Source organism: Elephas maximus, chromosome 7, assembly GCF_024166365.1.
Source record: "Elephas maximus indicus isolate mEleMax1 chromosome 7, mEleMax1 primary haplotype, whole genome shotgun sequence".
In the NCBI taxonomy this organism is placed as follows: domain Eukaryota; kingdom Metazoa; phylum Chordata; class Mammalia; order Proboscidea; family Elephantidae; genus Elephas; species Elephas maximus.
In genome coordinates, this window is record NC_064825.1 from 103,002,931 (window position 1) to 103,029,351 (window position 26,421).

The window sequence follows — 26,421 nt, forward strand, 5'->3', positions numbered from 1 at the left end:
GGTTTTCAGCTTGGGAAATAGGATGATCATGATACGATACATTTAGTAGAATTTCAAAATCCAACTAGCACGGCAGGCTTGGGGCTGAGATGCAATTCAACCTGAGGATTCTGAAGGACATTCTGGTGGCTGCATGAGGGAGGCATGTGGACATTCATTCACTGAACAAACATTTGTTATCTACTCCATGCCAGTCATGTTCAGGGCACTCAGGATACGGCAGAGAGGTTTAGGACAGTTAAAAATACATTTGCCTTTAACTGCTTTAACCTTTCCTAACTCCGAATTTTACCCATATTATTGTCTATCTTTCTTAGGTATGCCCTCCCCTTCCAATTCTTAAAATTCCAATATCAAGCTACCATAGACGGAATGCTTACTATTTAGGCACTGTACTTAATACTCCAATAAGAGAAGTATTATTCCCATTTTACAGATGAGGAGCCTGAGGCTTAAAATTGATCAAGTAACTTGCCCACGGTCTCAAGCAGATGGCGACAGAGCTGGAAATTTAACTCGACAGCTTGTTCTGTTCCCCTTCCTCCATCTTGCCTTCTAATATCCTCACTATCCCTAAAAATCACCTCAAATGCTATCCTTCATGCAGTCTTCTCTGATGTCTCCCAATCGGATGAGAGCTTTCCCGCCTGTGAATCCCAGGGTGCTTAGTTTCAACTTCTCATGGCATATACCACCTTGAACAACGGTAACCACAGCAATACCCTCTTCCAGTGTACCAAGCGTGGTAGTTTTACATATGGTTTCATTTAACCCTCCCAACATTCCTAGCTTTTTATATTCCTGTCATACTGCACCCTCCCCGCAGTGAACACTCAGCTCCAAGGAGGGCAGGGAGAGCTATTACGTGTCTTTGCATCCCCCCCTCCTCCCCGGTCCTAGAACAGGACTTTGCAGAGGCCACACACTTCACAGCTGAGGGTTGTGTTTATAATCTTTAAAAAAGTGTGGTCGCCTCAGGGAGGATAAAGACAGGAGATACTGAAGTCAGTTCCAGCAGGAGGTGAGCAGTCTGAAGGGCGGCTCAGCACCAGTTTCCATTTTCACTGTCCGGTTTTGTTTCCAAAGGACATTCTCACCAGTCTTTTTTAAAGCCAGGAGGGCAGGGGCCCAGACTGGATAGAAAAGGAGACAAGGTGCAATTCTCATTCTTGTCCTTGTCTAACCTCTGCCTCCTCATGCTACTCTGTTTGGAAATAAACTGCAATGCCTAACACATTTTCCATGGAAATGTGGAGTTACCAGAGAACAGTCCATTCTTCTGGCTGCCTTAGTGAGGCAGAGGCTGGTGCTAGGAAAATCTCTCTCACCTACCGTGCCACCTTGGAGACCCTGAGAGAGCTGGAGGGCAGTTTAATCATTTGCTCTCTCAGGAAGCCTCTGAGTCTTGAAGAGCTCCTCCAGGTGACAGTGGTGTTTCTCTCTCTCCCCTTTTCCTTGCTTCTTTCTAAGGTGCTGTCCTCTAGCCATATTTTGGTGTGGAGTAACAATCTGAATCTGTTTAAAAACATTTTCCTTCAGGGTTGTAATAAACTGGATCCAGAACAATTGTAGTTTTAATGCAAAATCTGCCTAATTTGTCCCAGACAAGAGATTTAGGACCCAGACTGCAGAGAAACCCACTTAAAGACCAAGGCGAAATGGACTCTTAGCTGTTTTCTTAGGACCCTAGGTCCTCGAGATGATAGCAGACTACTTAGCCAGTGCTAAGGGGCTGCCCCAAGACATAACTGGCAGCAAACGGATGAGGAAGGTGGTTCACGCAGACAAAGGTGGTTGGAAGGAAAACACCCTCAGTTGGTTTAGAAAATTAATCTCCCATTAATCTGGGTGGATACCATGTTCCTCATCCCCAACTGAGACATTCTACTCAAGAGAACTTATTTTTTTGGCTGGTGGCAAAAGAACTTTTCATTTGGAACTTGCCCTCCAGGACAAAAATCAAAGTGGAAAGTTCTGACTCTCAGGTCAAAGAGAAACTAACATGAGAGATCAACAGAGTGGGGAAAAAAAATGTTACATGTAACATCTTCAGGTACATCCAAACATCTCTGAAAAGGAGATATAATGCTTCATGTTAAAAAGAAAACAAACCAAAACAACAACAAAAACTCCTGAAAACAGATATTACCATGGCAGTGAGGGAGGCAGCCTGAATGAACCCATCCAATCTGCAAGGACGTTCTAGAAGCACCCACGAGGAGCTGACATGTAGATGACTGACAAGAAATGGTATCCTCCAAATACACTGGACTAGCAGGACTTCCAGAAATTCTGACTGTACAGTAACTGAGCTTTTCATCTGCATAAACCATCATAATAGTTTAGAAAAATAATGGCGATCACTTCATTTTCAGTCGCTTTACATATTTATCATTCTGTAGCAGCAAGAACACTCTCTCCTCATCAAGATCAGCTCTGCTCTGTGGGAGGCCTGGTTTTTGGCTTACTGCTTTGACTACAAATAGAGGCCTTTTTTGTCAGACATAAATTACTTATCATTTTGGTGTATTGGCTGCTTCTCAGCATTTCGTAATCTCCACGTAGCAGTAAACAACGTGCTTTGAAGCCGATAAACTTAAGTTTGACTCCAACGCTGAAGCTGCTTACTAGCTGTATGATTTTTGGTGAGTTATTAATCTGAGTCTCATTTTATTTCTGTAATGGGGATACCTATCCTACCAGATATATGAGAACTCAAACTGACACAATGGGCTTGGGAGTCAATGCCCCCAATGACATTAGTTCTCTTCTTGCTCCCTTACGTGCTGCAGAACCTTAAACTCGGCTTTGCTGTACAGCCTTATTGATTGCGACCTGAGCAGCCAGTTTTTCCATAAAGCCCAAGGGAGGCTGATGTTTTTAGTGGGCTTTTTTTTTTTTTTAAATTTTATTGTACTTTAGGTGGAAGTTTACAGTGCAAATTAGTTTCTCATTAAAAAACTTATATATGAATTGTTTTGTGACACTGGTTGCAATCCCTGCCATGTGTCACCATTCTACCACATTCCATCCTGGATTTCCTGTGTCCATTTATCCAGTTTTCCAGTCCCTTCCTGCCTTTTCATCTTTGCTCTTGGGTAGGTGTTGCCCATTTGGTCTCATACATTTGAACTAAGAAACACATTCTTCATGTGTTATTGTTTTATAAAACCCATTGCTGTCGAGTTGATTCTGACTCATAGCAACCCTAAACAACTGCCCCATAGGGTTTCCAAGGAACAGTTGAGATTCAAACTGCCAACTTTTTGGTTAGCAGCTGAATACTTAACCACTGCGCCACCAGGGCTGTTTGTTTTATAGGTGTAATTTTTTGACTGAAAGGTGGACTTTGGGAGTGGCTTCAGTTCTGAATTTGTTTTTGAATAAACTTCAGACTTTTGATTACGTTAATAGCCTATAACTAAATTTTACAGAGGACCATAGGTATTGGGCTCCTATTGGATCTAAAGCTTGGATGCAGTAAGATTAAAATAACACGTGCTATTGAATGTTACTCCCATGAGGTATAACAACTTGGAAAAAAATGACTGGACTAGTACTTTGAGCAATCCCAGGCCGTGGTGACTTGCTCCACTAACACAAGGGGAAAACCAAGACCTGGGTGCCCCCTGGTGGTAGACTAGGTATTACAGTCAGACACACTTCTCAACCAGGGACAGGCAGGCGTATATGTGTACAGAAGCCACAGCATAAACATGGCACATTTTCCTAGGTCATCTTTACTTGAAGATTTTTTTGGGAAAAAAAGTAGGTAATGCAAAACATTTTTATATTAAAACAAATGCCGGTAATATTGAATAGAATACAAAATTTTACATTACTTTTTGAGACAAAGTAAGAGATATCAGCGACATTTCAAGCTGAGCTACTGGAGCTTCAGGCTGCATTCCTGAGCCCAGGGGGAGGGAGGGGACCCCTGCATGCTCACTCTCCCCCAATATTATGAATGCTGCTGCTTTAAGGAGTCTGACAAGCAGCAAATTAAGTGCTTACTCGTTTGGCAATGTCCCAGGGGATTATTTAAATACGTGAAACCACGTCTTCTCATTTTACAGCACTTGAACCAGCTTTTAAAAGGCCTGAGTAAATAACAGCTTTAGGCTTGAGGTGAATTTTATTTCCTTCTACAGTTATTTTTTCCTCCCATAAAGGTTTGTTAACGTGCCAGCTGAGGGTATGACATGCAAGGTGGTCCATAGCCTAATGACCCTGTGGACGTCAGTCCCCGGTACCAGAAAAGAGGTTACAAAAACTTTCCAAGGGTGTTATTAGGATAAAAAACAAACTACTTACCTTCCGTGACAACAAAAAGAAAACAAAAACAAAAAGCTAGAGAAAACAATTATATACAATCAGAACTGTGTAATGATGTAATTCAGGGACTGGCAAAGACATAGCTCTGAGAGAAAGGGGCAACTACTGTAGTATTTACTTTTCATATTTGATATGAAAACAAGAACTTCTTTTGGAAAAAAAAATCATCATACTTTCCAAACCTTGTGCATTCTCTATTCTTGTCCCTTCTTGAAGTACAAGAGACAGGGGTAATCAAATGGGAGCATCTAACACGAGGCAGACTCCGTGGGAGCATGGACTCTTTCTAGGGTCTGCTCAAGACACGGGAACTCATAACCTCTTAAGTAGTTTGCCTTATTAGTTTTCTTAGGTTTTACAGAATTATTTCTATTTCTTCTTGGGTTTCTACTCTTCATTTTACAAAATCTTAAATTGAAACTAAAATCACATGACAACTTTGCCTGTACCACTTAGGGAAATGAAACTTTTTTTTTTTTCTGTTTAAGAGTCTGAAGCAAAAAGGTCATGCTTCAGAATAACTACAGGGGGGAATCTCAGTGGTAAATTCTCTGCGTGGGAAAAAGAACAAAAAAGGCAGACACCAAACACCTCCATTTTCCCAAGATTAAATGATTATTAAAAAAGCGCGCCACACTGTATAGAAATCAACATTCTCTCCCATAATTCTGTGCATCTGGGACTATAGAAATGTCACTGTCCCTGCCCCACATCTTCAAATTAACATTCTCAGGTCACAACAATAAGTCTTCCCAAAGGGGACCTTCCGGAAAAACAAGCTATTTCCTCGGCTCATATTTCCCTGGAAAAAAATAAACACAAATAAAGCACAGCGTGAAGAAGAGGTCAGCCAATCCAAATCAGCAGAGTGAGATTCAACTGGCTATGTCTCTGGGAGACGCGACTAAAATCATCAGGACAAAACTGGGGCCAACACCACAGAGAAGGAACTTGTATTCTCTGACTCAGGCTGAGCTCTCTGGCACTAAAAACTACAATTCGGCTTCATGGATAAGGCAAGAATTCCTTACTTAGACAGAATGTCCAGTTTGGACTGTGGCTCTGCCACTTGCTAGCTGGGTTACCAAGTGAGTCAGTATATGTAAAGTGCTTGGGACAGGGCCTAACACTCAGTAATGGCTAGCTTTTATTTATTTTTTAATGAAAAGGTCTCGAAGGGGTACTTATAAAAATCTTATAAATAAAATAACGTGAGCTTAACTCAGTAGACTCAGAAGTCAGACAGCCTGAGAACAAATCCCAGCTCTCCCAAATACAGACTGTGTGACCCTGGGTTACGTACTTGGAGTTACTTTAACTGCTCTAAGTTAGTTTCTTCATAGAGAAAATGGGGATGACAAATAATGGTACCTATCCTCATTTGGTTGTTTGAGGATTACATGAGCTGATACACAGACAGCTCTTAGCATGATACCTGCCATGTACTAAATGGCCAATCGAGATTTGCTATTGTCTTAAGCGCTTCCAGGACCAACTGTTCCCTAGGGGTGGTGTGTTGATACCCTAATAGAAAGTAGGGAAATAACGGCCATTTTTCCTTTTAAATGGGGATCACAGCAGGAGCTTATCTAGTACAGGGTATAAAACTCAGAATGAAACCCGAAACGCTGGCGTCAGGACTACGCTGAAATCATCCCAGTGTTCTAGCCTGGATTCGCAGCGGGGCCTGCTGGGCATACACGCTGAGCAAAAGCAGCCCAGCGGCACTCAGGCCTTTTCATTCACAGTTCAGGCTGCTAAAGCCTGGGCTCTGTGAACAAAGGCCTTTCTCATATGCATCACCAGTGCTGTAAAATAATGTAACAAAGAGCTTTTTTATACTTTCTTCTGCAATTCTTTAAAAAGTGCTTTCCACTCAAAAACAGCTTTAATCTGATGGTCTTTTTAAGTGATGCCATGCTAAATTTAGCTCACAGCCCATCCATTATTCTAGCCCTAATAAAGCTTTACTGAGACTGATCAAGACCTTCTGGTTGCAGATGACATACCTCATAGCAATAACAAATACAGTGAAAACTGCGAGAGCCAGAATTCGAGGGGACTGCCTTATTTTTCCAGGTCTTGCAAGTTTTCTACCTTTGGCAAGATGCAGTCTTACCATTTTTCTATCGTTCTCTCTTAGTGGAAGATACTAGAGTTTTCCTTCTCTGACAGGTTTCTACCTTACCCAGGTTCTGGCTTTTGCAGGTTTTACTGTAATAATTTGGAGTCTGGACAAAATCATCCACTAACAATAGCCTAGAAGTAAGAGACCAGCTCTGCCAATACTACTGTGACAAATAATAAACAACTTATTTCCCAGTTTCCTCACTGACACTGTGTGGAAACATTTGAATACATAAGGAGATTCTGAGGAGGTAAAAAAAAGGGGAGGTTGGAAAAAAAAAAAAAAACAAAGAGTCTGAAATCAAGACCATCAATTTTAATGACCAGGACAACTGTCTGCCCAGACCCTAATGCAACTTGAATGTGGTGACTCCAATGGCTTCTAGGTCACATATACGGTTCTTACTTCATTACCCCTGCTGATTTCTAAGCATCACATTTTACTAGCATGCCAGAGAGAGATATATGAAGCATTGTAAAGGGTGCAGGAATTGGCAGCTAAAGGCTGAGCCACGAGAATTAACCTGGGATTCCAGCGACATTAAGAAAACAAGCAAAAACAAAAGCAGACAAAGCGAGAGAGAGAAATACCTCTTTCTGTAGTATGCACCAACAATCTATCCAAGAAGTATATACAGGGGAGTAAGGAGGGGATCCACCTGCAAGGCTGAAATAGGAAAAAAGATTAGCTACTCAAAACATTCTCTCAAGAGTTTCAGAAATGGTTGTCAAAATATTCTGCTACCTAGAAGGCTCCCCGAGGGGTAATTTTCATTCTAATGAAACAAATCATACTAGAGCAGGGGAAAGACTGAGCATCACAAAAGGACGCTCCCCCCACATAGTTAGGCTTCAAATCAATGAACAGAAACTTCAATCACTTATGTATTTTCTAAAACATCTAGGTTTTTCACTTGGGGACAAATGAAACTCTAGAACAAAGTAATTATAGGACTAAAGAACAGAGAAAGGGGATTTAAACACTAATTGGAGTTCACAAAAAACCTAAATATGACAACAGATCTAAACAGTGGTGACTGTTTAGATATAACCCATAAATCACTTCCTCTGAAAAAACTGTGAGGAATAATAATAAATCTAACTCATCCTTCAAGCAGGTGCCGGGCTAATACGTGGCAGCTGTTCTATGAATCACAAACAGAATGTAATGTGATAGTGGAACTCTGCTCCCCAGCTATCTATTTGATATCCTGCTTGAAAACGACGACATGTCTAAAGGTCTGCTGTGGAGGGACTGTACTGGAACAGAGTTCTGAACTGTATCAAGAGGCAAAACTACTATTCCACTTGGGGAGGTCACTTGGCACTGAGAAGCTGGATATCAACAGAGCCCACTGCCACTCGCCCTTGCCAGCCAATACAGTGAAAGGCTGACAAACTCCCCACAGACCAAATTTCTTCTCTTTTTACAAAACTCACTTTCTCCATGAAACCCTCTAGGGATAACAGGTATAGGCTGTCCTTCAGTCCCTGACATAGCTATTGTAGCTTTCATGAAAAAACAGGTAAAGATTTTTTTTAAAAAAGATGTGAAAATAGAATAATTCGCTAATTATTTTGCCTTTTTGAGGATAGGGCCTATACCACTGGCAAGTACATACTATTTATAAGTACTTGAGAAATATTGTCTATTTATGCCCTTCTCTATTCCAAAAAAGGATCTGAGGTGGCTGCTTCTAAATATAAACTGATGTTATTGCTGCATGGGGAGTATAGAGGGAAAAAAAACAAACAGGAAATCTAGTAGTAGCATCTACTGTAGTTTTCTCCCCCAGACTTCTACCAGGACTGCTATCAGTCAGGCAATTAGGCAACCAACCACCAGGAGGAAAAACACAAGGCACTTACCCACAGTTGTTGACAGCCATAAGATTAGACACAAGCACAAAAGGATAGGTCAACATGCTGGCAAAAAACTATAAAGTGGTTAAAAACAAAACAAACAAAAAAAAAGACGGCTAAGTTATCAGATAATTCCTAGTTCTATTTACTCTGTTCTTTCCCCCCTCTTAAAGTCCTAGTGCTGCGTGCCACTGTGGTCAGACACTCCAACACTGGTTAGTTCTCTCAGGGTCCCAGGAAAGGCTAAATTATACATTTTTGAGCTTGGAGAGGCTTCTTCCTCTTAACATACCAGCACAGTCAACATTCCAGCAAAAGGCCAGAAAACTTCTCTTATCCCGTGACTGGGTCCTTAGTCAAATAAAACCGAACTACATTATTTTGGAGAAGAAGTAAACACAACTAAACACAATGAAGCATTTCAAAACACCCCTGAAGAAAATAAGAAAACCCAAGCCTCTTTTGAAAGATGATGGAAACTACTTTAAAACTCAACTATTCGAAGACTCCATCTTTATGGTGAAGATTCTTTAACTAGGGTGAAGTTCTCTTATGTAGGAACAGCACCCCCTTTGAAAGCAATAAGTACCAAACCACATGAGCTGTTATTACTGTGACTCAGTAGTGAGAAGAGGAACTTGGGGGCGTTCTTACCTCTGACAGACATTAACTAATTTTAGGGAGACTTTCCAGCAAGACATCTGGATACTTTAAAGCGGTGCTGACACAGGCCAGATTAATAATAATAAAAAACAAACAAAAACAACCCACAACTATTCCTAGAAGATTAAAAGGATTAAGAAAACTCACTCCTGTGACAGCTTGGGAATAACTCTTCATTTCACTCATGGTGGAAACCTAAAACAGGCAGAAGACCTTTATGAGAAGAAGTGAAAACAAGATCATGTTAACAGTTAGTTGTCCCCACCAATATCAATATAGTCTATACCTAAAGTATTGGTCTGACAGCTTTAAAATGAATTCTGATGATAAAAACATAAAATATGAATTATGAGCATAAAAGGGCAGTGGTCAAAATCATCACTGTGATTCAACATTAACAGACAAATTCACATTAGGCTAAGATGGTTAACGACCAAATGTGGTAAATCTCAGGATTTCAAAGACAAAAGAAAATAAGAGTGGTAACCTTTTCCCATGTCCTGGAAATACAGTCCCCAGAAAACTGTATTTACAGTGTATTTACAGTATACAGGACAATTCACCACCTAGATACCTAGCTTGGATCCAGATACTGTGGAGAAGATCATTCTCCACACTCAAGAAGTGCACAACATGGATTTAGTCATAATGTTTGGTGTGTTCTATTTCCTACCACGCTATGGGGTTGCCTGTATACAAAGGCGTCCCACAATTGTGGAGGCAGGGGAAACATCAATTCTAGGAAAGGCTGATTCTCAAAACCTCCCAAGCTGAGGTTTCTAGAAAACCCAACACAGGAGTCCCCTTCACACTCTAGGCTGGATGAAAACCCCTAGATACACCATAAAACTGTTCCCCTGCTTGATGCTAACCGCCAAAATTAGATACCAATAAAGAAGTGATCTCCTTGCGGCAGGGCTAAATCTCTCTGGCTTACTCTGCACACCCAGGTAATGACTCTTTAGGTGCGTGTCTCTACAGTAAACAACATGGATCATTCCATGAGCCTTTGAAAACTCAACTGATGAATTTTAGGCAAATAATGTGTGTCTGGAGCATAGAAGACTGTCATCTTGCTTTGAAGCTAACGTAGCAGCCGGCTGAATACAATAATGCCAGCACCAGTGCAGCTCATCAAAGTCATACCTACCCCACTGTCCAGTGCATAGGTATTGACGAGGTAGGCCAGTGAGTTACAGAGCCACAAGGAAATGATGTCCCCTAGGAGGCGAGGAATAAGACCCCTACGTGAAGAAACAATAAAAATAAGAAGAACCAAGGACTGTGATCAGTAAAAAGATAATTCACTCAGTATAAACACTTCTCAAAGAATTAGATAGCAAAATGCTATAGAGAACTGAAAAGACTCTGAGTACCAGAATCTGGCCCTCTTACCTAGTTTTGTTCTAGTTATTAGAGCTACACCTGAGGCTCATCTCTAATGAATTTTGTTCCCATTTTTAAAATGCAGGTCAGCTCTCTCCCTCTGAACTACGGCCAATGGCTCACCTTACTATTAGTAATTACATGGAAAAAGCCAAAAATTTGCCAGGTACTTTGGAGGAGAGACTTAAACATGGTTTTTGCTGAACTAGTTGATATTCATATTTGGCAGGGCAAAAGATGAGAACAATTACAAAATGGCAATAGCCCAAACACAGAAATAGCTGAGACATCAAAGGACATGTTTCCAGGGCCTGAGTGGCCTAGGTGAGGCAACATGGAACAGTGGGAGGAACACTATCCCAAGGACTGAAGGCCAGGGCTCACATGCCAGCACCATCATTTATCAGCTACAAGACCAGTCACAAGTGAACTTCCTGAGCGTCAGTATTTTTTTAATCTATAAGATGAGAATAATAGCTGTCCTGCCTATCTCAGAGAATATTTATGATAATCAAATAAAATCAAGTAGGTGGAAACACTCTGAAAATTTTAAAATGCCCATTTAGTTAATAATACAAAGTTTCTGTTGTTAATCAAAGAATGAGGGTAGTAGCCTAAGTTCTTCCAAAGTGAATCAGAAAGAATTTAATATAACTATGCAAACTTCTTTCTCAGGATAAAGAAAATACATGTTAAAAGATTTTTCCATTTTTTAAAAAAACTAATTTTCCTCATTTTCTGAATATAATTGGGAAGTGGGGGGAACTTATTTGTTAAAAAACAAATAAACAAACCAGTCATTTCAAATGCTTTAAAAATCCCCAGAAGCAAAGGTCTGTAATCTTCAGAGCAAGACAGCTTAAATCGAAAGAGTTATGCATAGAATAGCACATCTGCCCACAAGAATTAAACAAAGACTCACTGCCCTTACTTTTATTAAAACTTTCTGCTCACACAAAAATCACACACACACAAGTTAACATTTACTCACGCAAAAAATCCGAGTACGCCCTCTTCTCGATAGATGGTTACTATGGAGTCACAAAGTCCGCTGAGTGCACAAGAAGGACAGGTGAAATACATGAAAATTATTATGAAGATGTGAAAAAAATAAGTTCAATGATCATTTTTGACAAGGTCAAATTTATATCCCCCTCCCTGACTTTTCTAACACCCCCTCACTCTGCAAACAGAGTTGAATCTGAAGAAAGAAATGAAGGTGCTATGACGTAAGCATGCGATCGCCTGGAGTCCTGGTGAATCTTGGCTTTGGTGTCTTTGCAGCTTACTTTGAGATGACTGGTAGGCTCCCAAGTCTGCCCAAGCCCATTTTCTTCTATTTTACTGTTTTTTTGTGAGGATCAAAATGATTTCAGATATATGAATTTGTTCTGTAAACTCTAAGGCATTGTACAAATGCAAAATAGTATTCTATTAATTTGGCTTCAACAGATCTTGAATACTTAAAAACAAAAGCACTTACCAATATTTGGATTCTCTGCCAATGAACTGTACCATCGATCTCAGAGCAATCACTGCAGAACACAGAGAAAGATTTTTAAAACTATGTTGACATACATTTTGATAGCCCTGGGGAAAAAAGAAAGTTTTTTGCACCTAAAGACACTTTGTTATCTGGATAAACTGGTCAAAAGCAAAGATAAGCAAGCAAACAAAAAACATGCAGGAAAGGCACTTTAGTGAATTCCCATGCCAACCTATCTAAGAGGTCAAGAGAAACCAAGGTGTAAAAGAGAGACAGGAACCAGACTGTAGTCACCAACTGCAGACATACCTTGGAAGGGATGTGTGACCAGGGTAGCAGCAGAACGAGCCATCATCTCTCGTGTTGTCTAGAAACAATCAACACATACTTCTGAAATCTAAAGAACTAACACCGAAATTCCTGTGAGAAGGAATGCGGGTTGATACTGCAGTATATAATAAGAAAGTGAGCTACACAACACTCCTGCCCTGGGGTCAGGAACGGCAGCTTGAATGCGACACAATATAATACATGATCACACCTTTCACTGGTGGATTTCATTGTTCTGTTAGAGTTACTTCTCAAAATATCTCTGCAAAGCAGGTTCTGTTATTTTCTCAACTTCACAGATAAGAAAAACAAAAGCAAAGGAACAGGGAGGGTCACCAGCAAATCCTCAGAGAGCTGGAACAGAATCATGAGGCCTGTATTTAGAGTATTAAGTTGCCAGTCAAGTATCAGGCTCTACTGACTCTGTGCCAACCAACACCTTAGGGAGAACAGAGCAGCTCTGATTTGTTTGTGGCCACAATCCTACAAGTGTGCCTTATTGTCGAGCTGCTGGGTTTATTCTAGTTTATCTCTCTAGTTCAGCACTTTGTAAGGAGGTAGCAGAGAAAATTAAATTACAATACTTGGAGCTGGATCCTGGGGCTCTAAGCCGAGCAGGTCTAGATGTCATTTATTTTTGCATTTAAACACTATATTTGTCAGTTAAGAGACCACGCCCACTCCAATGGTGGTTCTGAGAAGACCCTGTGGGGCTAACTAAAGTCAAGAAAATATAAAATGCTTATTACTGCACTCATCCCTGCTTTTAGACAAACTCCGTGAAAACTTCAGAGAACAGAGCTGATTCATCTGATGTATTAGACCTTTAGTAAAGTCTGAAATATATATTTTTTAAAAGGCAGCAATCATGACCTCATTAGAGACAATGAGACAATGTAAAGGCTGAGAAATAAAAAGAGTGGTTTTGAAAGTCAGACATCTGAAGTCAGACATGAAGAAACTCCAGTGGCAGAAGATGGGGGGGAAATGGGTGATGAGGAACATTCCAAAGTTAGGTTCACTTATAAAAGATAAAAGCATTTCCGGACACATAATCTCTAACCAGCAATGGGTCTGGCCACTATCTTAATACTTTTGTGCTAGAGGTTTTCAACTCCATTAGAAGACTTCAGTAGAAAACTTTTCACTTTTTAAAGAAGAAATGAGTGAACAAATGAGTTTTCTACTGTCACCCTTTCTGAAATGCCTTTATCCCAAAGAGAGAGCACGGCTTCTCTTTATTTTACACGTGTAGCCCACACTAAGGTGAAGGTTTAATTTCATTTGGGAACTGATGCTGAGCACACAGGTCTGGTGATCTGATTCACAACTGCCACACTGCATACAATCTGATTTAGGGAAATTGCGTTGGATCAAATCCATCTCTTACCTCCTTGATAACTCGGTCAAAGGAAGATGAGCCATCTCTCTGTACATTTCCAGATCCTAACTCCTGAAAATCCAAATCAAAGAAAACAGAGCTCTTGATGGTTTCAATGAGAACTATTAACCTAGTGGCCACCCCATGTGCCAGTATTCATGGAGATTAAATGGAAACTGACTGCACAGCCCCACTCCTAAAGAGGACCAAATAGCAAAAACTTGCAAGGGGAAAGGGCCCACACACAGAATCAACTCCAACATACCTCAAGCTTCTCAGAGTCCTGGTAATGCTACAAAAAAAGGGGAAAGGAAAGAGAGGTCGATTAAGGCTATTAGAGTGCCATGTGAAAGAGGACAGAAAAGTAAAATCGCTGAAAGAAAAAAAATTTTTTTTTTTTGGGCCATAATCTCCAATTAACTTCTACTTCTCATTTAAAAAAAAAAAAAAATTTTTTTTTTTTCTCTCATTATCAACTGGAAATAAGTGTTTCTAAAGATGGCCTTGTTGCTACATTTAACATATTGGCCAGCTAGAGCAATAAGCGAATACGCATGAAAAAGCTTACTTGAAAACAATGGCAAAAAAAAAAAAAAAAGCACCGTATTATTTGCTAAACATACAGGTTTAACAGAAAATGACCCGACAAAAACATGGCCCAGGGTTCCTACTCTTCTCATTGAAAATGCCAGGCCAATACCAAATTAGGGCAAGATTCTTGTCTTCATTGTACAGAAGAACAGTGAATTGGTGCTAAGTCTGAACAGCTGAAACGGCCTCACTTTTCTTTTTGTATCATCTGTTTGGAAAACAAGTAAGAGGGGAAAAAAAAAACCTTGAGAGAACATGAACACAGCCAGAGCCCAGACCATACCAGAAGAGGAAATATTTGTGGGATATTTTAAAAATAGGTGGGCTAAGAGAAATGAAAAGAATCAGACAATTAAGCTCCTTTATTACATAATAACCAGTTGTATTTCCTAGTCATACCAGATTAAAAAAATCAGACAATACTTCTCCAAAAAAAAAATTACGTTTTTAAAAAAAAAATCACAGGCAAAAGAGAACGTAAAGACTAAGCAAAGTAATGTCTTTTGGTTAAACTCCAGGTCCTTTGCTAGAATTAATTTTAATAGTTTCAGACCTCTTTAAAAATTTGTGGTCACTTCCAGTCTTTGCTTTTTACTCCATCAATAAAAATTATCTACCTATCTCTTCTACATTATTCTGAACAGATTTAATTCAATTCTTGTTCAGATATACAGAACTCTTATAAAGGTTAACAGTTTCCTCAACCCCCAATAGCTTTTTCTTCTTGATTATAGAAGTGGCTGCTGATACTAACTGTGGTACCAACCCTTTGTTATATTTCATTTGGCTACATCTGAAATCCATATTCAGGGTACCTGTTTACTCAAGTTTGCCTTAATTTTCTTTTACATAATGGACCTTGGTCTCAAGCAGTAATTTCATTTGTGCTCTAAATCTATACACAAAGTTCTCTGAGTAGATGACAGCTGCCTTCCCACAAGTAAATCTCACTTAAACACCCGTAAACAAAACCCGTTGCCATCGAGTCGATTTGGACTCATAGCTACCCTAGAGGACAGAGTAGAGCTGCCCCACAGAGTTTCCAAGGAGTGCCTGGTGGATTCAAACTGCCGACCTTTTGGTTAGCAGCCATAGCTCTTAACCGCTACACCACCTGGGTTTCCAAAATCTCACTCAGGTAACGGTAATATACTTTCACTGAGCCCAGAGTAGGATGTGGCTGAAAAAGAAAAAGCAGTTATCAACCCACCAAAAACAACGCCCATTAAGATACCATCATTCTGACTCATGGGCCACCTGGAAGGGTGCATCTACATTCAGCCCACAAACATGATAAAAAGAATAAAAACCCAAACCCGTGGCCACTGAGTTGATTGCAACTCATAGCAACCCTATAGAACAGAGTAGAGCTGCCCCATAGGGTTTCCAAGGAGTGGCTTGGTGGATTGAAGGATGAAACAGCCTCCATGTGAGAAGCTGACTAAAACGGACCTACTCAAATCAATAAAAGCTGAAGAAAATTTAAAAGAAATCAAATGACACAATGCACCGGGCAAATCTGCTGGAAAGTATCTGTTTGAAGTGTTAAAAAGCAAAGATGTCACCTCGAAGCCTAAGGTGCGCCTGACCCAAGCCAGGATGTTTTCAATTGCCTCATGTACATGGGAAAGCTAGACAATGAATAAGGAAGACAGAAGAATCATCAATGCCTTTGAATTATGGTGTTGGCGAAGAATATTGAATATATCATGGACTGCCAAAAGAACGAACAAATCTGTTTTGGAAGAAGTACAGCCAGAAGGCTCCTTAGAAGCAAGGATTGTTAGACTTCATCTCACATACTTTGGACATGTTATCAAGAGGGATCGGTCCCTAAAGAAAGACATCATGCTTGGTAAAGCAGGGGGTCAGTGAAAAAGAGGAAGGCCCTCAATGAGGTGGACTGACACAGTGCCTACAACAAACAAGGGGCTCAAGCGTAACAATGATCAAGAGGATGGCGCAAGACCGGGCAGTGTTTCATTCTGTTATACTTAGGGTCGCTATGAGTTGGAACCTACTTGACGGCACCCAACAACAACAAGCCAATTAGACGATGAAATTGTTTAGCAAAAGTATGATTTGCTCGTTAGTTGTTAAAATATTATTGAGGAAAATATTAAAGCCTAAAAAAAGTACAATGAAGATTGTATATGGTACTATTTAAATGAGCAGTTGGTATTTTTCACATCTGATACATGGTAAAGGTTAAAAATTTAATTTGTTAGCATACACTCCTACATTTTTTGAGTTATAGCACAGAGGATAACATAGCCTTTGGTGCCACTAGGGGACAGAATAATGAACTAGAAAATCCATTAGTCATATTCCCAACCACACTCATGCAGAACAACCTTCCCTGGACTGTTCTAAATGGTACAGAATTCTTATCCATAACACCTTTATAATATATATATATAAAAAAAAAATTAATAATATAGCAAAGGGCAATTCTGTTTGCAGAACCACTTCCCAAATACTAAGATTGCCCTAAGGGTTAATTCAGTAGACCTACATTGTAATAGGCACAACTGAGAAATCAGTACAATCAAAATTATATTTCGAGCTTTAGCATCTGAAGTAAAAAGAACACAGGGAAACAAAAGGATCACTAAGAAACAAATGTCACTAAAACATCCTATGAAACATCTCAAACATACAGAAAAATTAAGAAATTTACCTATATATCCACCAACATTAAACAAATGTTAATGTTTCGCCCTTTTTGCTTAAAATCTCTTGCCTTCTTAAAATAAAATGCACAGATACAGCTGAAGTCTCACCTCTCAGGCCTCCCTTCTCCCTAACAGTCACCCCTATCCTGCAGTTGATACCTACTTTGGTAAGGGTTTTTTTTTAACTTTAAAATTTATAAAATCTAACACACATACAGAATAGTGTACAAAATACGAATGCACAGTATAATAAATGATTACAAGACAAATACTCATAACAGCCTTAACCTAGGTTAAGAGAATTCATTGGTATTACCCCACTTCCCCATCCATGGTACCTCTCTCTCCCCTGTAAATAACCACTATCCTGACTTTTATGTTTACTTTGGTAAGTTTTTCACAGAAAACATTTTACTAGGGTAACACTAGAAATAAGAAGAAAATAACTGCAGGGGGAAAAAAAGGTATGTTTTAGTGAGCTTCCTTCCTCCTTCAAATAAATAAACGCTCAGAGACCAAATAAGCGAATGTATTTAATTTCTGCTCAGAATGACTAGTTCAAAGGAAGGTTATATAGTTCAAAATCAACTACATCAATTTGCAAGAATGCCCCTTGCTTCCAGGAAAGACCTAAGAATGGGTATTTCAAGAGAATGTTTTTCAGCGGGAAGAATGGCCAAAGTTATAAATAAATCTTTGAATTGCTCTTGATTAGTCAAACTGTAAATAAAGGTTATGTAAATCTACGGGAAGACTGATTTTCCACTCACCTGCAAAACTTTACCATGGACCACAGTTCCAAGGATTCCTGAACACAGTCGTGGAGTTAAGCCTGTGAACAACCCACGCTTCCCATCGATGCTCGCAATGTGTTGTGCTAAGAACACAAGTCAGAGATTTAAATTCTAGTTGGAAGAAATGATTCCATAGAAATTTCAAGGAAACATGCCTTCTTTGCCATCTTAAGAATTCTACTTTTTTTTTTTTCTTTTCTATTTTGTCTATCAAGGAGCCCTGGTGGCGCAGCGCTTAAGAGCTCAGCTGCTAACAGCTGCTAACCAAAGGGCTGGCAGATGGAATCCACCAGCTGCTCCTTGGAAACCCTATGGGGCAGTTCTACTCTATCCTATAGGGTCGCTATGTGTAGGAATTGACTCGACAGCAATGAATTTTTTTTGTCTATCATAGTCTTCAATGTCATCAAATTCCAAATAAATCAAAGACACTTACCATAAGAAAAGAGACCAGGAAGCTGACATACTTGCCGCCCAAAAATATTTCGTCCTATTGTTGGAGGAAGAGGCTCATACCCCACCTTTAAAAACAAGGAAATATATCAACACTAAGCAATATTCCCGGAGTTCTGGTGGTGCAGTGCTTAAGAACTCAGTTGCTAACTAAAAGTTTGGCGGTTCAAATCCACCAGGTGCTCCCTGGAAACTCTATGGGGCAGTTCTACTCTGTCCTGTAGGGTTGCCATGAGTTGGAATCGACTCAATGGCAATGGGTTTTTAAGCAATACTCCCAAGAATGCATTGGTTGCAAGGTCTTGAATAAAGAACAAAATCTTGGTTATCATTTTTAACACAAGTAAAAATGTGGTGTATATTTTCCAAGGCAATGATGAAGTATCATCCTTGTCAATTTTTTATCAAATGATAAGACTGGTTTCAATAAACTCCAACTTTCCTTGGTTCAAGTCCTATGAAGTGAACCATGTAGCTGTGCCAGACTAATATCAAAGTACAAACAGAATAAAGGAACTTTGTGTTAGGAAAGCTACAGATTCCTGAGGAGGCTCAAAAATGTTTTTTAAAGAAAATTTAGGGCATTTTTAAATTTTGGACAAAATGAAAAGACATCCCCTAAGCCATCCTCAAATATCAACTGCATGTTTGGCTAACAAAACACTCAGAGGCAAAAGCAGATAGAGCTGGATAATTCATTTGTGAAATAATTGCAAACTAAGTTCACGTTATGGAGTTGGCGAAGAATACTGAATATATCACAGACTGCCAGAAAAATGAGCAAATCTGTTTTGCAATAAGTACAGCCAGAATGTTTCTTAGAAGCAAGGAAGGCGAGACTTCACCTCATATACTTTGGACATGTTATCAGGAAGGACCAGTGTCTCTGGAGAAGGACATCATGCTTGGTAGAGGATCAGTGAAAAAGATGAAATGGACTGATAGTGACTACAACAATGGGCTCAAACACAGCAACAATTGTGAGCATGGCACAGGACTGACCGGGCAGTGTTTTCTTCTGTTGTACAGAGGGTCTCCATGAGTGGGAACTGACTGGATGGCACCTAACAACGCAACAACGTAACTTCATGTTAAATGGATGGACTATCACTAGCAATTAATGAAGGCCATTTTAGAGTTCACGGTTATAATTTTATTTCTAGAATATATTCAGGATTTTTAGTGCCAAAGGGATGCTCGAGAGAACGATGCTGTTGGACATAGCTTTGGCTCTATTGCTATGATTCTTAACTTGTTCGATTAACTTGTCTAAGCTGTCTGAAAGTGCTGTGCGACTGTTTTTAAAACTGGGTACCTGGGAATTTCATCAAAACCTCTGACAAACTTGACAACTCATAGATGTTGTGAAATCAGGATTGGGGATATGCAAGTTTTGAGACAAGAACTCTGTCACTATAAAATTCTGGCTCCAGGAGAAGTATTGGCATCATACCAGATGTCCCGCAAAATGCTGTTGTCTGATGCTACCCAGCTCTAAATGTGCCAGTTCTCTGTTTTAGATGCCATACATACTACATTTCAATCAGTCTTAGTGCTGGATTCAAATAATTTATTTTAGAACAGCCTTTTCCATATGGAATCTGAATCCACATAGGTCAAATCAGCAACAATCTGGATTAACATCAACTCAAGAATATGAAATGTGACCCTCCCTGGTGTCCTGTGAATTTTTGACAGAAAGGTGGACTGTGAGGTCCTTGAGGACAAAGGTTCCAAGAAAACTGCCCCATTCCCTGGCACAACGCCTGACATATTTATGGCAACTCTCAATGAAGTTTTAAAGAATGAATGACATGCCCATCACGGAAAAAATTTAGAAAAGCAACTGAAAATACTACCTGGCAGTCTATCATCAGCAAAAACCTGACCTACTAGCCTGTGAATATGAAACACCATCTAAGAATTATTTTACAGTATATTAGAAACTAACACCTATGCTTAAATATGATTTTCAGTGTCATGAGCCACATGGGTGGTTGCTTGAGAGTGCTCGATGGATTCTTCCAAAATTTGTCTCAGCAACCACTTCATTATTACTTCTGAATGAGCCTCTTGTGTTGATCTGGGTATCTGGTCTTAAAATCTCTGAACAGAATAGCAGCAAAAAACAAACCAAAATAAAAAACAAGAAGGGGGTAATAAAATGTTGGCTTTATGGGCTTGAACTTCCCCTTGAATTTAAAATGTCTTCAAATGAATAGTCTACGTCTAGCGTTTGGGATTTTTTGGCGGGGGGAGGAGCGGGGAGAGAAGAGATGAATGCTAATTTCAGAGGGGGCGAAAGGTGAGGGTGGGGAAGTCCTCAGTGGCGACCGGCCAGAATCAACATCAGGGAAGAAACAACAAAGTTCAGGGAAGCCACCGGGCAGAGCGGGATGGCAGTTGGCTATGGGAGAGGGAGCTGGCCTCACCGCTTGGCGGGGAGGAGAGCTCGTGAAGGCCCTCGAGAGGAGTCGCGGACGGTGGACGCTGGCCCTGCGGGGAAGGTCGGGGCAGCAGAGAAGGTGCGGCACCTCGGGAGACTGAAGGCCCGGGAAGGCTGGACCCGATCCTCAGGCGCTGGGGGTAGCGGCGACCCGACAGGGTGCCGGGCGGGGAAGAGAATGGCGACGACTCATACCTGGATGAGCACCTTCACGTACATGAACGGCTGGGACAGGATGGTGATACCGGAGCCCAGGAGCATATGACTGGCCGCGTCCGCCATGATGGCACCCGCGGACGGATGGACAGACCGACGGAACCACCAAGCTACTGAGCCGGTCCCAGATCACGTGCCAGGGCCGCCGGCTTCACTGGCCGGCCCGCGGCGCGCGCTCACGCAAGCACCGGTGCGCGCCTGCCCGCCCAGTCTCCGCCCACCGCCCCGCCCAGAGAAACGGCGGGCGCTCGCGAGCGGGCGCTGGGGTCGGGGCGGGGCTCATGGGCGGGCGGTACATGCGCAGTATAGTGGGATCCGTGCCCTCCACCAGGAAAGACAGTTTCTCTTGCGCATGCTTAGGCCGAAAGCGTCCGCAAGGAGAATGGGCGTGGCAGTGGCTTGTGTGTGACCCTGGCGGCCGAGGAAGGGTCGGAGAAATAAAAAGAATTTTCGGGGATTCTTCCTTATGCTACGCCTCTGCACTTGCCCTTTGGGCCTAATCAACATAAGTTCCAAAGGATATTCAGCGTCAAAGCGATAACAGCCTAACGCCCTACAAAAATCTAGTTACTTCAGAAAGAACAATGCATCCATCTGCGGGTTGCCATTCATTCATTCAATTAGTATCACCTCAGACGCTTTCCCTGACAACTTTGCCTAAATTTTCCTACCCCTTATTTCCTACGCCGGCACTGTAGCACATTTCACTCTCTGACGTTGTTTTTCCACTCCAGTAGAATGTAAGTCTGTGAGTTCAGGACTCAGTGACAGTCTTTGTTCACTGTTGCATTTCCAGTGACTAGCACATATTAGGAGCCCTGGTGGTGCAGTGGTTAAGAGATCAGCTGCCATCTGAAAGGTCGGCAGTTCAAATCCACCAAACTGCTCCTTGGAAACCCTATGAGGCAGTTTTACTCTGTCGCAGAGGGTCGCTATGAGTCGGAATGTGTTTTTTGGCACATACTGGGTGCTCAAAAAATTTTGTCGCATAAATGAACAATTCTTGACTGCCCAGCATGCTAGAGGCTGTTGTTAGTTGCCTTCGAGTGGATTCCAACTCATAACGACCGTATGTGACAGTAGGGTTTTCTAGACTTTCATCTTTATGGAGCAGCTCGCCAGGTCTTTGTCTCACGGAGCCCCTGGGTGGGTTCAAACCGCCAGTCTTTCCGTTAGCCAAGCACTTAACCATTTGCTCCATCAGGGCTCCTTGGCTAGAAGCTAGTACAGGCAAAAATGAAAAAGGTATTGTCTTTGCCCTTCCTCCCCCAGCTCACGTGTTCTATGTTAGACATTTAGTGAAGCAGAGTGTGGCGCAGAGAATGAAACCCTGAGAGAAGACTTGCATTTGGATCCTGGCTCTTACTTTTTATCCCAATGGTTGTCATTATCCAAGTGAGAAGTCATTTCATCCTCTATGATTTTCAGTTTTTATATCTAAAGCAGAGAACACCAGAAAGATGTTTAGTCATGTTTTATTGACTATGCAAAGGCATTCAACTGTATGGATCATAACAAATTATGTATAACTTTGTAAAGAATGGGAATTCCAGAACACTTAATTGTGCCTGTGCGGAATCTGTACTTAGACCAAGAGGCAGCCATTCAAACAAACTGAGGAAATACTGCGTGGTTTAAAGTCAGGAAAGGTGTGCATCAGGGTTGTATCCTTTCACCAGACTTAGTCTATATTCTGAGCAAATAATCCAAGAAGCTGAACTATATGAAGAAGAACAGGGCATCAAGATTGGAGGAAGATTCATTAACAACCTGTGATATACAGATGACTCAACCTTGCTTACTGAAAGTGAAGAGGACTTGAAACACTTACTGATGAAGATCAGAGACCACAGCCCTCAGTATGGATTGCACCTCAACATAAAGAAAACAAAAATCCTTACAACTGGACCAATAAGCAACATCATGATAAATGGAGAAAATATTGAAGTTGTCAAGGATTTCATTTTACTTGGATCCACAATCAACACCCATGGAAGCAGCAGTCAAGAAATCAAACGATGTATTTTATGCATTCGGCAAATCTGCTGTAAAACACCTCTTTAAAGTGTTAAAAAGCAAAGAAGTCACTTTGAGGACTAAGGTGTACCTGACCCAATCTATGGTATTTTAATTACCACATATGTATGTGAAAGCTGGACAATGAATAAGGAAGGCCAAAGAAGAATTGATGCCTTTGAATTATGGTGTTGGTGAAGAATATTGAATATACTATGGACTGCCAGAAGAACGCACAAATCTGTCTTGGAAGGAGTACAGCCAGAATGCTCCTTAGAAGCAAGGATGGCGAGGCTTCGTATTGCTTACTTTAGACATATTATTAGGAAGGACCAGTCCCTGGAGGCTATCATGCTTGATAAAATAGAGGGGTCAGTGAAAAAGAGGAAGACCCTTAACAAGATGGATTGACACAGTGGCTGCAACAATGGGTTCAAACATAGCAACAATCGTGAGGATGGCACAAGACTGGGCAATGTTTCCTTCTAATGCACATGGGGTTGCCGTGAGTTGGAACCAACTTGATGGCACCTAACAACAACAACAACATATCTAAATTTATGGATAATAAAGGTGGCTCTAGAAGACAAAGTAGTATAATGAAATGTGCAAAGACCTGGAGTTAGAAAATCAAAAGGGAAAAACACACTTGGCATTTCTCAAGCTGAAAAAAACTGAAGAAAAAATTCAATCCTTGAGTTGCAATATTGAAGGATTCTGTGGGCAAAAAATTGAATGACTCAGAAACATCAAAAAAAGATGAAAGGAATACACAGAGTCACTGTACCAAAAAGAATTGGTCGACATTCAGCCATTTCAGGAGGTAGCATATGATCAAGAACCGATGATACTTAAGGAAGAACTCCAAGCTGCACTGAAGCCATTGGTATAAAACAGGGCTACAGGAATTGACAGAGTCACAAGATGTTTCAACAGACAGATGCAGAAATTATAAAATAATATCATTAATATTACCCAGAAAACCCAGACCCGTGCAAGTTAAATTTTGCTGAAGATAATTCAAAAGTGGTTGCAGTAATACATTGACAGGGAACTGCCAGAAATTAAAGCTGGAGTCAGAAGAGGACGTGGAAGAAGGGATATCATTGCTGATGTCAGACGAATCTTGGCTGAAGGCAGAGAATACCAGAAAGATGTTAAGTCATGTTTTATTGACTACACAAAGGCATTCAACTGTGTGGATCATAACAGATTATGGGTGATGTTGTGAATGGGAATTCCAGAACACTTAATTGTACTCATGTGGAACCTGTACACAGAACAAGAGGCAGTCAGTCATTCAAACAGAACAAGGGAATACTGCATGTCTTAAAATCAGTAAAGGTGTGCATCAGGGTTGTATGCTTTCACCATACTTATTCAATCTGTATGCTGAGCAAATAACCCAAGAAGCTGGACTGTATGAACAATGAAGCATTAGGATTGGATGAAGATTCATTAAGAACTTGTGATATGCAGATGACACAACCTTGCTTGTTGAAAGTAAAGAGAACTTGAAGCACTTAATGATGAAGATGAAAGACTAGAGCCATCAGTACGGATTACATCTCAACATAAAGAAAACAAAAATCTTCACAACTGGACCAATAAGCAACATGATGATAAATGGAAAAAAGATTGAAGTTGTCAAGGATTTCATTTTGCTTGGATCCACAATCAACACCCATGGAAGCAGCAGTCAAGAAATCATACAACGTATTGCATTGGGCAAATCTGCTCCAAAAGACCTCTTTCAACTATTGAAAAGCAAAGATGTCACTTTGAGGACTAAGGTGCATCTAACCCAAGCCTTGGTATTTTCAATTGCCTCATATGCGTGTGAAAGCTGGAAAATGAATAAGAAAGACTGAAGACAAATTGGTGCCTTTGAACTATGGTTGGTGAAGAATATTGAATATACCATGGACTGCCAGAAAAATGAACAAATCTGTCTTGAAAAAAGTATACCCAGGATACTCCTTAGAAGCAAGGATGGTGAGACATCGTCTCACTTTGGACATGTTATCAGGAGGGACCAGTCCCTGGAGAAAGACATCATACTTGGTAAAGTAGAGGGTCATCAAAAAAGAGGAAGGACCTCAAGGAGATGGATTGACACAGTGGCTGCAACAACGGGCTCAAACATAGCAACGGTTGTGATGATAACTCAGGACTAGGTAGTGTTTTTTTCTCTTGTAGGCAAGGTTTCTATGAGTTGGAACTGACTCTATGGCACCTAACAACAACAACCACTACTATTACCTCTCAGGGTTATTATAAGCATTAAGTCATGTATAGGGAAGGATTTTTTTTTTTTAATTTGTACATTAAAACACAAATGTTAGTTTTATTTAGTATTGTCCTGTACTCAGCATGGTGCTAGGTGATATTGGGAGGCAGTTTATAGGGTAGGAGTGCGGCTTTGAAGGCCAGTGGACCTGGTCCAAACTCCAACTCCACCAATTATTAACTATGTGGCCTCAGGCAGATTACAGGACCTCTTTGAAACTCAGACCTCAAAGTATAGTAATGTCTACTCCATATGGCTGTTGTGAGGGTTGAAAGAAATAATGCACCTACCCAGTTTGGCACAAAAATATAATAGTGAATTGTAGCTTTCAGAGTTATAAGAAACTTTCAGGTTGCTTACAACTAAGTCCAGAAACTTTTTAGACATCAATGCAAGCGGGAGCAGAGAGGCTCTTTAACAAGAGGACTCTTTATTCATGGATTTGTGTATTGGTGGTGCCTGTGCCTTACTGACGCCTGTGGCACTGAGGGGCACAGAGACTGCTGCAAGGGTGGATTGTGGGGGAGGATGTGGGCTGTACCACCAGATTCTCCAATGGTGGAGGGCAGAAGCTGCCAATGACATTTTGGGAGGAAACTGCAGAGGGAAAGTAACTGAAGTCAGTAGCACAGATAAGAGAGGTGCAGAAGGTACACTGCTGATATGTACATTTGCACAGGCTGTGCACTAAACAACTGTACGGGGTACCAGTCACAAAAACTCTGATCTGAATGGTGTCCTCTGATATACCTCAATATGATGACCCTAAGATAAATTGTATTTGGTGTCCTGCATTCACGTGGTGGGAAAAAGAAGAAAAGTCAAAAGGGGCAGAACTAATGGGAAAAGGAAGCAGAACTAGAACAATGTAATGTCACTGAAGTCAAGAGAAAAGCTTGGAAAGGGAAGGGATGGTCAGTAAGGTCAAAAGCTTCAGTGAGGTCAATAATAATGAAGTCAAGGGAAAGAGTAGATTTACCAGTTAAAAGACTCCTGGGCTGGGAGGCAGTCTGACATGGGGGAGAGATCAAAGGTCCTGCAAGCTTTTTCCTGTTTTCCAATCCTGATTTTGCCATTGCTAGTTAATGACCTTGAGTGACTCATTTTACCTCCTTGTGCTAAATTTGGGGGTGAATAACCCTCCTTCATGGGCTGGTTGGGATAAATTCCAAAAGTAATCTGGCATCCCCTATTCCCTGCTCCTTGATTTATTTTTCTGCTTAGCTTTTACAAACTTTTAATATACTATGCAATTCACTTTTTAAATGTCCTCTCCCCCTCTCCCACTAGAATATGAGCTCCATGAGGGCAGGGATGTTGTCTTTTTTTGTTTGTTCACCGCTGTATTCTCAGTGCCTAGAACAGTGTC

General features: G+C 40.8%; 1 protein-coding gene across 1 annotated transcript; it reads right to left on the bottom strand.

Annotated features, from left to right (window-relative positions):
• Positions 1–3,722: 3,722 nt before the first annotated feature.
• Positions 3,723–20,925, bottom strand: MTCH2 (mitochondrial carrier 2). The gene is made up of 13 exons (XM_049891168.1): positions 20,726–20,925; positions 18,068–18,152; positions 17,608–17,714; positions 13,837–13,863; positions 13,581–13,643; positions 12,170–12,227; positions 11,858–11,909; positions 11,366–11,425; positions 10,139–10,232; positions 9,136–9,183; positions 8,332–8,399; positions 7,054–7,129; positions 3,723–5,137 (listed from the first exon to the last, which is right to left on the bottom strand). Exons 1-13 carry the CDS (start codon positions 20,810–20,812, stop codon positions 5,051–5,053), a joined length of 912 nt encoding a protein of 303 aa, XP_049747125.1. The 5' UTR covers positions 20,813–20,925; the 3' UTR covers positions 3,723–5,050.
• Between the last annotated feature and the right edge of the window lie 5,496 nt (positions 20,926–26,421).